Source organism: Lithobates pipiens, unplaced genomic scaffold (genome assembly GCF_037356315.1).
Source record: "Lithobates pipiens isolate NorthernLeopardFrog02 unplaced genomic scaffold, aLitPip1_a1.2 Scaffold_16, whole genome shotgun sequence".
Classification (NCBI taxonomy): domain Eukaryota; kingdom Metazoa; phylum Chordata; class Amphibia; order Anura; family Ranidae; genus Lithobates; species Lithobates pipiens.
Genome location: NW_027507748.1, coordinates 348,054,081 through 348,067,194, shown reverse-complemented (window position 1 = coordinate 348,067,194; position 13,114 = coordinate 348,054,081). Strand labels below are relative to the sequence as shown.

The window sequence follows — 13,114 nt, the reverse complement described above, 5'->3', positions numbered from 1 at the left end:
TTACAATGGTGGGGCAGATGGGTCAGTGTTAGAACAGATGATAAGGTGATTCAGTCGTGAGACAGATGAGCATGGGGGTACAGCAGTGGAGCAGATGTGCAGGGAGGTACAGTGGTGGGGCAGATGAGAAAAGGGGTACACTGATGAGGCAGAAGAGCATGAAGGTTACAGTGGTGGGGCAAATGTGCAGGAACTACAGTGGTCAGGGATGAGAAGGGGGTTCAGCGGTGGGACAGAAAAGCAGGGGGGTATAGTAATGGGGCAGATGAGCAGGGGGCTACAGTAGTGGAAAAGATAAGCAGGGGGGTTCACTGTTGGGGCAGATGAGAAGGTGGTTCAGCGGTGGGGCAGATGTACGTGGGGTACAGTGACAGGAAAGAGAAGAAAGTAGGTACATCAGTAGAACACATGAACAGGGGGTTACAGTGTTGGGGCAAAAGAGCAGGAGGTACAGTGGTGGGGAAGATGAGCAGATAAGTTCAGTGTTAGGACAGATGAGAAGATGGTTCAGCAGTGAGACAGAAGAGCATGGGGGTACAGCGGTGAAGCAGATGTACAGGGAGGTACAGTGGTGGGGCAGGGGAGAAAGGTGGAACATTAGTGTGACAGATGTGCAGGGGGTTACAGTGGCGGGGCAGAAAAACAGGGGGGTACAGTTGTGCAGGTGAACTGGGGGAGATCTGAGGCGTGAGAGTGCAGGATATTAATTTCTTGCTACTATGCAAGTAGCTTTTACATTATAAAAAATCCTTTTAGTGATTGAGAGTGTGAAGTTGACTTTTTTTGTTATAAAAATCAGCACCCTCAATTTCTTTGAAAACATTTTTCAACACACTATGCTCAAAAGGTTGCCTACTCTAGACAAATATCAAAACGATGCCATTCTGTTTTCTTATGTGATAGTGAAAATAACAGGACGTTGGAATACAAACACAATTTTGTACCTGCAGCTGCCCATATTGCAACATAGATAATATCAAGAAAATATGTGACGTATTCTGTTTCTTCAGAAAAGGATGCCAAAGAGCGACTGACGATGTGAACAACCATTTCATAGATAATTTGACCAAAAGTGATGGAAATTCTCCTCTTAGACTGTTATCCCAGGCACAGGTGTCCCCATTTTAAGATTTATCTGTACCTCTCGGTGTGGTGACAATTCTAAAATTTTGGATCCACCCTCACCATATTATCTAGATGCCACCGGTACAAAATGAGGGGTGAATCTTCTCATCCAAGACAAAAAAAAAAAAAAGCTGACTGGGTCTAAAAACTTTCCCCACGCTGAATGACCTCCAACACACTTTCGAGTCCAGCTCATCAAGGACACACCTCCTGAGAATGTCTAATGAAGATGACTGGAGTTCATAATAGAATGCCACAGAGAGCACTGCCATGTTGATCAGGACCCCCCCCCCCCCCCCCCACCACCACTGTGGACAGAAGACACCTACTAAAAATGTATGTATTTTTTAAGGCTGAGAGGTTGACAGGGGGGGGCACAATGAAGATGGTATCGGGTTTTAACAACTTTTTTGAATCAAGCACAATTTTTCTTACACGTGCAAACATGTGAAGCTTGCAGTTAAATAAATCAGATCCCTTGATCGTGACAGCAAACATTCTCCCTGTACCCCATAAGTTTATAAAAGCTACTCATACTAACAGCTTTTGTACTAACCAAGCAGACTTTCTTGCACCAAATTGAATTCACCCTTGTCCATTTGCTTCTCTGTTCTGTTGATTTGCTATCCCATTAATATCACCATTTAGCAGGGCTATTAGTAGTAGCATTCCAGTCAAGGTTTATCTATACATAAATGTATAGACTTGTACTGCAAAATATGCTATATATAAACAATGTGAATAATCAAAGGTGACATATAATAAAGAAGACAAGTAATGTATATTTAAACAACATATTCAAACAGCAGCATCTAACAGTGAATACAGGTGATGACAGCAGTCTGGCATTACATCAAAATAATTTTATAGTAAATCCAATAGCACCCAATATTATAGTATTTTGCCATATTTGCAAAAATATAACATTTGTCATATAAGGACATAACAAGACAGAACAGGACAACAGAACGTGAATTTGATACTTTTTGTAAGCTGATAGGGCAATTCCTCTATACACTTCTTTTTAAACATTGGTCAGCAAGCAATGACATACCTTAACCTATGGCAACTAGCCAAAAACCATCTGGGTAATGAACATAACTTCTCTTTGTTCATGTTATTAGGATTTTCACTTCAAAAAGGGAGATTTCCACCTTTGTCTATGGTGAAAATACTCTCTGAACAGAGTGCAATGAGGACCCCCCCAGTTAGCTCTGCACATACCCCTGCAGAAATAAAGCTTTGCAAGTGGATTGGCTTTTTCCACCACGACTCCTGGCCTGTGCTTGGATAATGATTGATTTTTACCGTCTAGACTTAAAGGATAAAGCTGAACAGCTCAGAGCATTGGTAACCAAAATGTGGGTTGGTGGCTCTACGGATAGCAAGGGATATGATGAAGCAATATCCCGGGCAGCCAATTCAGCACACTATCAGTATACTCCTCAGATGGAAATTGTGCATCCAACTCTAACCCTTAGTTTAGCAATAGTTTAGCAATTTCCTAGTGGAACCTTATACTGCATCAAAAGCCAAACTTTACAGTTTTGAAAGCTTAGACCTTTTGTGAGGTTTTTTTATTGCTGCTTGTGTCCATGCAGGGAAGAATCGCTCTCTTTATTTGTCCTGGTGGCAGTGTCATTGGAACTGTGGTTAAGTGGTTAACAGAACAAAGTGGGGGAAAACATCTATCAGTGGGGACACCAGTTTCCCTCACTTTGGAGAGGTTTGACTACTGTCTATTGTGTGTATTGGACAGAAAGTGAAGGAAAATCTCTCCAAGGATGGAAAAAAAATGAACTTTTTAAGGGTTTTACATATCACTGGCTGGCCACACATTAATCTTTTTTTTTTTTTTGTTCAACCAGTAAGCTGAAGAATATATATGACCTGATTACCACATTTGAGGTGGATGGGGGAATCCCTACCACTGTGCTATTGTTTTCTGACAATGGGAAGGCTTCCCTGCCATTAGAATGCACTGATCAGTGCTGCCAGCTAAGGCCCCTTTCACACCGACGTCCCGTTCAGGCCCGCCTGTCAGTTTTTTAGGCGGACCTGAACGGGTGCTCCATAGAGCTCTATGGAGCGTCGGATGTCAGCGGTGACATGTCCGCTGACATCCGACCCGCTCCGATCCGAAAAAGTGTAACGGAGGAAAAAGCTATTTTTCCATCCGTCTGCAGATCGGATCGGATGACGACGGGCACTGCGGTCCGTCGACATCCGATCTCCCATAGGGGAGAGCGGCGCTGTGACAGATCCGTCCCTGCGCAGTGTGCAGAGATGGAGCTGTCATCTCCCTGCTCAGCGGGGATCGGCGGAGTGATCCCCGCTGAGCAAACGGACATCCACGGGGCGGATCAGAACTGATCCGCCCCGTGTGAAAGGACCCTAAAGCCGGTAGCACTAATCTTTTAGGAAATCTCAACAGGCTGGTTGTACACAAGTCAATCTACCAACTGACTTCTGTATTACCAGCCAGCCCATAAATGGAATCGAAATTCAGCCAGTCCCTGCTGAACAGGCCAAATTTCAATCCATGTATGGTCGCCCTAACAGTGCTAAGATAGGCCAGCTGTTTAAAGAAGGTCTGCAGAATCTCCATGTAGAAGAAAAAGTAAATAGGGATATATAATTATATCTTAGGCCGCATGTACACTGCTGCTGCTAATTGGACATTTAGGAGCAGTTGGACATTATTTTCGACTGCTCCTGAACTCTGCTCTTATCAGTACATGTACACTGGATCGTTTACAGTCATTTCTAGCCAGTTGAATTTGGAGCCTTTTTTTGGAACACAGAAAAAATGGGTTCAGAAGCTGAGTTTAGAGGCATTTCAAGTGCCAAATGTGAGTTACTGTGTTTAGCTATGTTTCATTTACAGGCGTTTTTCATTTTTGGCCATTTTGAAAAAAAAAAAAATATATATATAATATATATATTTATATTTAAATGCTTCTAAGTGCGGCAAGACGTCGCTAAATGCGGCATGTAAACGCAACAAAATGGTGTTACTATCTGTCAAGTTTAATTGTTCAGGAGAGGTTGTAAAAACGTCCAGTGTACATTAAGCCTTAGCCCCTGTACACACGGTCGGAGATTTGGACAACCAAATCCGCCAGATTTTGTCCGTCTGATCTTGTCCGAAACTGTTGCATACACGCGGTCGGACAAAGTTGTCGAAAAATCCATTCTTTCAGAACGTGATGACGTAATTTCGTTACGATGGGACTACATTCAGGCTAGTAGCCAATAGCTTTGAAGTAGGAATTTGATCTGAGCATGCGTGGCACTTTATCCGATCAAAATTCTCTACACATGATTGGAGTATGTCCTATCGGACCAGTTGGTCAGAAAATATTTCCAACATGTTGGAAAACTTGGTCCGATATTCCGACGGAATCAGTCCGATGCATACCACACACAGTCGGATTATCCAACAACACGGTCCGATAGGACACATTCCGACAGATTCTCCGACCGTGTGTACAAGGGCTTAGAGTGGATCTAAACCTAAACTGAGCTTTAGCTCCATCACCTACACCTGCTGCTCCCCAACCTAATCACCACTGTGATAGATTAGGACCACTCCTATTTATTTTGAACGGAACCCCAACATTCTAAAAGAATGGACCTCTGTTGTACTCTGCTGCAGCTTTTAACTACTACTAATGTGCATTTTGGTGTGACGTGGCATGAAAAAGCATTGAATGTGCATTTTCTGGTCCATTCTGGTGCAGTAGCAGCCAATTCAAATGAATAGGCTGTCATAATGCAAGGCACATAAACAGGCAACATAACACACATTAACATACCAGAGTGAAAGGACCTAAATGGACTCTTAAAGTGGAGCTAAACCTGATCATTTTATATAATTGTAAATCCTTAGCTTTTAATAAAATTACCTGGAGATCTTGCCATAAAAGTCCTTATTCAGACACTTTTATAGGGTCACTACTGATTTTAAATTGTGTTGCTGTGTTGTAACTGTGGGGTTTATTTACTAAAGGCAAATGCACTTTGCACTGAAAGTGCACTTGGAAGTGCAGTCGCTGTAGATCTGAGGGGAAGATCTGAAATGAGTGGAAGCTCTGCTGATTTCATCATCCAATCATGTGCAAGCTAATATTTTCCTTGCATGTCCCCCTCAGGTCTACGGCGACTGCACTTGAAAGTGCACTTTGAAGTGCACTTGCAGTACACTTGTAGTGCAAAGTGGATTTGCCTTTCGTAAATAACCCCCATGTCACATGCGTCACAAGCAGTGGCGCTGACATATTGCATCAACATGGTTTACCACTGTCACCATTAGGAAGCTGGCCTAATGCAATGGTGTGTAACTATCACTGGAGCAACAGCATGTTGACAGTAGGCGGCTAAAAGAGGCTGATGGATATCAGCAGCACTTCTATTTAAAAAAATAAAATAAAATAATAGGATAAAAAAAAAAAAAAAAAAAAATTGGAAGTAAAAACTGTATTTTCCGAAAACAAAATCAATGTAGCGCCTTGGAGGTTAAGGTCAGATCCTGCCCCCCAGCTGGCTATGTCCTAGAAACACCAGCTGGTCCTCAGTGGAAGTTTGAGGAGCTGTACAGTTGAGTTTGGGTTAGTTTAGGTTAAAGAGCAGCAGATGTAAGGGAAATAGGTGGATTTTAATCTGCTTTGAATGCAAAGCTTATTCTATGCCATCTCGGTCAGAAGTCAGTGCAGAGAGGAACCCAATTCCTCTGTTGTACATGCAATTTATCAGCATATTCAATTTTTCACATACATATAGTAATCTCTTCAGTATTACAGAAACCATTTACTCACTCCACAGTGAAATGCAACTAAGAGTGTCATTTTCCCTAAAGTCATTGCACATCTTTACTTACAATCAACATAACACAAGACATTATAATATTCACCAAATATGGCTTGTCTAAACACACAAAACATTAGGCTATTGTAATTTATATACTAGTGCTGTAATACGTGAAAAAAAAAAAAAGAAATGTAAAGTGCCTTTAAAAAGGATGAAGCTCATTTTTCAGCTTTGAAATACATTCACAGCAATGGGAAAGGTGTACTAGTTCATATTTTCCCACCTTCAATACAATTCTGTATTTTACGACACATCTGAAACAGGTAACATATTGCTTCAAATTTAAAACTAATAACAAGGCAGAGTTTTATAACAAATAAGACACACTTGCAGCCATTATTTCTGCAAGTACAATAATCATCCTCATTACATTGCAAACATGCTCAGTGAATAACAAACATCGCTATGTCAGGCCAATTACAATAATCTTATGTATTTACACTAAAAGGCCAGTTCCACCCAAAACTGGGCATACATACATACATAGATTCATCTATCAACTTGCTTAGCCAAAATTAAGGTGCCACTCTCTCGCAGCTGAATTTAACAGTTTTGTACTTGCTCTCCATGATTGATAAGCCATCACAGCACCTTCATTTGGCTTTGTAAGGGCACCTACTGGAAGGAGGGAGAAATGACAGGGGAATTACAAAATGCTTAAGAGGTATAAAGATGCCAGAGGCTGATTCATTCAAATAGTAAAGCGGGAGTTCCGCGTTTTTTTTTTTAAGTCAGCAGCTACAAATACTGCAGCTGGTGACTTTTAAAATATGGACGCTCACCTGTCCCAGCACGTCCATGATGTCGGCAACCAAAGCCGATCTGCCGCTCGGCTCTCGGGTGCTGCCGCCGCCATCTTCGGTATGGGACTCGGGAAGTCAAGCCTTGCGGCTTAACTTACCGGTTCCCTACTGAGCATGCGCGATTCCCTGCTATCTCTGAGACCCGCGTGTTTCCCAGCAAACAGCGGGGAAGAGACAGGAAGTGGCATAAATACCCGCAGATTCTGCGGCTATCTATGCCCGGAAGTGGGTGCAAATACCTGTATTATACAGGTATCTGCACCTCCCTACCTCCTGAAAGGTGCCAGTTGTGGCACCGGAGGGTTTCGATGAGCGGAAGTTCCACTTTAGGGTGGAGCGCTCCGCTTTAATGAATGAAAAATGAAGATAACCAATTTAGCATAAGTGAACTGTTGCCAATAGAAACCGATCAGGCATCACCTTTTATCCTACCATATTTCTTCCTATTATACTCAGTTTTGTGGGCAATTTGCTGTCAGTGCCCATGCTAGGGATTTGAAGTCCCTGCTCTTCTCCCTCTTCTTTCTGCAGCGCTTCCAGGATGGATCAGAGCTACTCTGATTTGTCAACACTGGCTTAGAACATTACTCTGATCCAGCACTGACAACTCATCACCCGGGAAGGTAAGTACAGTGGGGTGGGTATAGTGTTAGTTCACCTTTCCTGAAATGGTAAACTAACTCTTTTAATATTTAGGGGGGCAGGCTATACAGAGCATATGCAGCTGCTGTGTGTGCTGTTATATACTATAATAGCATTCGCAACATACAGTATTTGGCACTGAATTCTGGCAACTGTATGGGAGACTACCTGTCTGCTGCCGAAATTAAAGACAGACAGGCTAAGAGCTTCTATGCCATTTAGGAGAAGCCTTGTATTTTTATTAATGAGTTTATATCCAAGTTCTTTTGATTGTAATATGTTCTCATCTCTACTACCTCAGCCAATTTCCACCTCAAGCGGAACTCTTGTATTCACTGATAAAAATATAACCCAACTCATGAATGGTGGAGAAGCATTCAGCCTAACTTACTTAGACTGGAAACCGCCTTTACTGCTGCTGGAACACAGTGCCACTTACTGCATACAATTAATGTTATTACAGTATATTTATATCACAAATCAATGGATGCATTGCTTAGTAATGGAAATAGTTTGCTTGGGCCAGCTTGGCCCATACAAACTTTTTAAAGTTTTACTTTATTGATAATTATTTTATCAAGAATTATAAAATCAGTCACTATGAACACCTATATACTTGTGTGTTTTTGGTTTTCTCCAGTTTTAATGAATTGGCCTGAAGATACAGCACAACTTCATATTATATCACAACTATTACACTGTTTTTTGCAGAAATTGGTCTTTAAAAGGAGAACTCCAGTAAGAATCAATTATTATGCTAACATTCAAAGTAGATTTTCTGAATATCAAAAAAATGCCAAGCCCTTCAGACCCAAAACACATACTAAATATGTGGTGTGCACTTCTATAATAGTCATTGTATGTGTTTAACAGCTCTCCCTGTGTGGGCAGCCACTCCTCTTGTTGAGGCCTCACTGCCAGCTCGTGTGTGCCAGACTCAGTAGTACCCTACACAAAAGAGGTGCTACTGACACATAACATGTACTCAAGGACCTGCACTCACTCAACACAGATAAAGCATATAACAGGCAAAATTGTAATCCTGTACGTTAGTATACTGGTCTTTTGGCTGCTAATGTAATTTTTAGTTCTTACTCTGGAGTAGGGGTGCCCAACCAGTGGCACGGGGGCCACATGTGGCCCGCAGAGCCCTCTGATGTGGCCCGTGACCTCCTGCTCTAGGATAGCAGGATGGCAAGCCCAGATTGTGAGTTGCCAACCCGCCATCCCAGAGCATCAGTGTTGTGAATAAATCCACTAGTAGAGCTTCTGTTAAAAAAAAAAAAAGCCACTGGTAGAGGAAGAAAGCGGCTGCAGAGCCACATAAGCCAGTGCTTCCTGTATAGTGCCAACTCCTATCATGGGTGGAGCGATACCAAATGCGCTATGGCCTGGGACAACAGCCGGCGATACCTAAATTGAAGACTGTTATTAAAGGTAAGTTTATTACTTAAATTACAATGTATAATATTGTACAATATATATATATGGGCATATCTGTTCTGCGGTGGTTACTGGGCTGCTATCAAACTGATCTGCAGGTGCAGTGCAGAACACCAGCAGGTTACCTGCACTGAGCCATAGACTTCTGTTATTACCTGCAAATTGAGTGCACTTTCAGAAAGTGCACCACACCTGCAAGATATAATAGAAGTCTATGGCAAAGTACAGCTAACCTGCAGGAAAGCCACAAGTGCACTTGTCTGCACCCTCTGTGTGGGTAAGCCACAGCGCATCAGTGGGAAAACAGCCTTAGGCCCCATTGCCACTATCGGTCTGACCCTCCGTTCACTTCTATCGAGCCACAGGTGTAAACGGATATGTGGCTGTTTACACCCCACCTACCTCCAATCCGATCCATCCCCTTCTATCTTGGCAGATGGGACTCTGCATATGCAGAGTGGACATGGAACTGTCATCCTTCTGCTCCACTCATTGTGGCCCACGACCGGTTACCAAGTCACTTAAGTGGCCCTCATTCTTCAAAAGGTTGGGCACCCCTGCTCTGGAGGTTCTCATTATTTGAAAGTGACAGAAGCAATACTTAGACATAACAGACTTGAACTTTGACATAAAGGAAAGTCTGTACTCTCTGGGGCATATCTCCTATTCTCGCCTGAATCAGAACAACATGATCAGAACACTGTGATAGGCTGATACTCAGATGGAAGTGTTTTTTTAGATTACTTTTGATGAATATTAACATTCCTGATTAGCTATTTAAGGGACAGCTAAATTTTAGGTAAAGATGGCACCCCTGCATACATGCCAGTTATTAAAATGTTAACAATATTCAAAAATGTAAGTGTATAACAGAAATGCAGTTATTTTTTCATTCAAAAACAATAAGGGAGTTGAGTGGGTTCTGAAAAGGTTTAAGGATACTAGTAGACATGGTTTACAACAAGCTCTCATTTTGTTTTTTTTTCTTATAAAAGATCTATTAACTGATCACTAATCACATGATGTGATCTATTTCTGCAACCCGAGAGTTTCTCAAGTCTTGATTTCAGACCTTATTTATATTTGCGATATATACCTTATATAAATGTGCGTACAGTAAAATAATGGGTTCACTATTTACACCCACTATTTAGGCTTGCAATTTCCATCACTTCAAAACCTCCAAAGACATGCTTCAAACATAATTATACATATTCTCTTACAGTTTAAGTTTATGTCTGGGCAAGATTGAAAAGAAAAAACCAAAAAAAAAACCAATACAATACAGGCAGGTTTTGCATTATTTGGCCCCAAAAAAACGCCAGTGATCGTGTGCATTTTTTCCCTACGTGCAGTATCCCAAACATTTTTATCTGTCTGTGCAATAAAGAACACTCCTCCCATGTTATGGAGATAATGACAGGTGGAAGTGTCCTACTTCCTGTTTTAAGGTAACAATGTTGCACAGTACACAGACACAGTACAGTGGAACCTTGGATTACAAGCACAATCCATTTCAGGAGAATGCTTGTAATCCAAAGCACTTGCATATCAAATCGAGTTTCCCCATAGAAGTCAATGGAAACGAAGATAATTCGTTCCACAGTCACTTCTATTACATGCAATACCGCAAGTGGCCAGAGGTGGGGGTGTGCCAGAGAGCCTCGAAAATACTCAGGGACAGCTCGGCTGAACTCAGAAAGGCTAGGAAACACTCTGTAACAGAGTATTTCCGAGTGATTCTGAGTATTTCCGAACCGTTCCAAGTGTCCCTGGTGCCCCTGCACCTCTGGCCAAATGCAGTACTGCAAACCCCATTAGCTTGAATTCTGCTAGTTTTGCGAGACAACACTCGCAAACTGAGTCAGAGTTTAAAAAACAAAGTTGCTCGCCTTTCAAAAGGCTCGTTAACTACGTTATTTGTAAACCAAGGTTCCACTGTACAGTGAATCAGTGTTGTCACCTTAAGACAGGAAGTGTGTTACTAGCAGGGGCACCAGGTGAAAATAAACCAAAACAGCTTAAAAAATAAAGCTACTGCAGTGACATCTAAGGACTGGTAAGCTGCAAAATATAATTTTGGATATACTTTTGCAAACAAGCATTTTTTTCGGAAACACTTATTGTTGCATATGGAAGTAATGCCATAATCACATGAATAAAAAAAACAAATAAAAAGCAGATAATAAAAGGCTCTAAGGTCAGTGCTGGTGTGCTACCATCCTCCCCCTGCCCTTATCCTTGACAGATATGTGACCAGACTATTCCTGATCACGGAGATATCATGGAGATGGGCATAAAAGTAAGATGATTTTTACCAATATTTTTTATTTTTATTTCATGCTGTTTTGTGATCAGCACAGATTGAGAATTAAATTATTATTGGCAGCTTTGGACTACAACCCTCCAAGCCTGTCATATATCACTTGGCAAGCAGTATGTGCAGGTTAGTATATTCTCCTGCTGACAACTTAGGACGTTTTTTTTTTTTTTTTTTTTAACTGAACAGACATTCTTTAGCTGTCTTTCATTGCTGTTCTAATGAAATATTAGTACCCTACTAAGCTTGTAAAACTTTCATGTGGCATGTTAGGCCAGGGCTGGAGTTCATGCCCTGTTCAGCATGCACTACTGGGGAAGAGAAAGGGAAGAAAGTAGCAGCATGGGGCTGCAGAGTAAACCCCATAAACCCTTTGAACGTAATCAGTGGTCGGTGCTGATGAAAATCTTATATGTCAACAGAAAACCTGTTGTGTTTGTGCGTAGTCATCCATATTTTCTTTTGTACCTTTCCTAGAGCATTGTATTAACCTAGGATTACAACCCAAATCTTCAAAGTGGAAGTAAAGGCAAAACCTAACTAAAGCCTAGTACACATGGGCCGAACATCAGGCAGGATCGGCTGGTTCAAAAGAAACCGGCCGACATTTGGCCCATGTGTAGTCAGGGTATGACTGAAAAAAGTCTGCTTGATTGGCTCTAGATCAATGCTCTCAGCCAATGGCTCAGAGCGCTGAGCGGTGTGTTTTGGCGAGGTGCCATCCCCCTGTCAGAACACAACAGAACAGCAGGGGAGGTCACTTTACCAACATCGGATAGTTAGTACAGAGGCTCCTCCTGAGCTGTCAGGTTTTTTTTTGTTCAGCCTTGCTGGGTTGAATGATAAAACAAAAAACAAAAAAAATAAACAAACACACTATTGTGTACTAGGCTTAACTCTAAACCTACTCCCACCCCCATTTTAAGCCAAATCAATCTAGCCCTGTAAAGAACAGATCGCTACACTTATCTATTCTAAAGCAGCGACTTCAGTGTGTAAGAGAGGCAGCTGACAACAGAAGCCCTATAGTAAGTATATAGGTGATGTCACTTTCCTGGCATTTCCCAGCCATTGTCAGCTTTCTTCTGCACAGTATAGTATCTTTTCTTTACAGGGTTAGCTTAGAATGTGGGTGGGAGTAGGTTTTTAGAGTTAGTTAGGTTTTTGCCTTTACTTCCACTTTTTAATCTAGCCCTAGTTGAAGGAGGACAACAAATATTTACCGTCCTGATGAACCAGCATACTATATATTGAAAATCTTCCTTTCTTCATGGGGTTGTTCCATTTTAATCAAGTGGTATGGGCCGCAAACTATATTCTGCTGCAGTCAAAACTATTTCCTTTTATCAAAAGAGGTAAAACACTGATTAAATGTAACACGCACATTGTAGGAAAAACATAAAAACAAGAAAATAATGACAGAATTTAGGACAGCTTCTGAATACATGACCTAGATTGTCATTAGCTATATACATACTGAATAGATCTACATTTCCCTTTGAAGATATGTTTTCTCAAATCTAGTTTTTACAGAAAAAAAGGCGACATACTAGTTTACAATGGCTGAGGGAATCGTAGGGCGCTTTGTCTGAACTATCTTTTGTTTTGATCCCTTCATTTCATCTTCATCTTCTTCGGTTTCACTTTCACAGACGTGAACAACTACACTAGGAGTGGACTCGGTCCCTGCATGTAGTTCATACTTCTCTCCTAGGAACGAACAAGAGAGAGCAATGCAGCATTATAATAGTGGTCTACAGCAAAAACAAACGAGGACTTCTTTACACAGAGAACATGTACAATAAAGCCTCACTCACACAGGCTTACCTATGCATACACCCATGCAAAGGGCTGTCTACACCCGCATGGTATGTACAGGTGTTCCATGCATCCACGTGTAGACAGTCCCACT

At 41.6% G+C, this 13,114-nt stretch overlaps 1 protein-coding gene across 1 annotated transcript in view; it reads right to left on the bottom strand.

Annotated features, from left to right (window-relative positions):
- Positions 1–1,887: 1,887 nt before the first annotated feature.
- RCAN3 (RCAN family member 3) overlaps positions 1,888–13,114 on the bottom strand; it is a 64,482-nt gene continuing 53,255 nt past the window's right edge. The window contains exon 5 of the mRNA XM_077481853.1: positions 1,888–12,912. Within this exon, the coding sequence (XP_077337979.1) occupies positions 12,752–12,912 (161 nt within the window). The 3' untranslated portion in view covers positions 1,888–12,751. The remainder of the gene's footprint in view (positions 12,913–13,114) is intronic.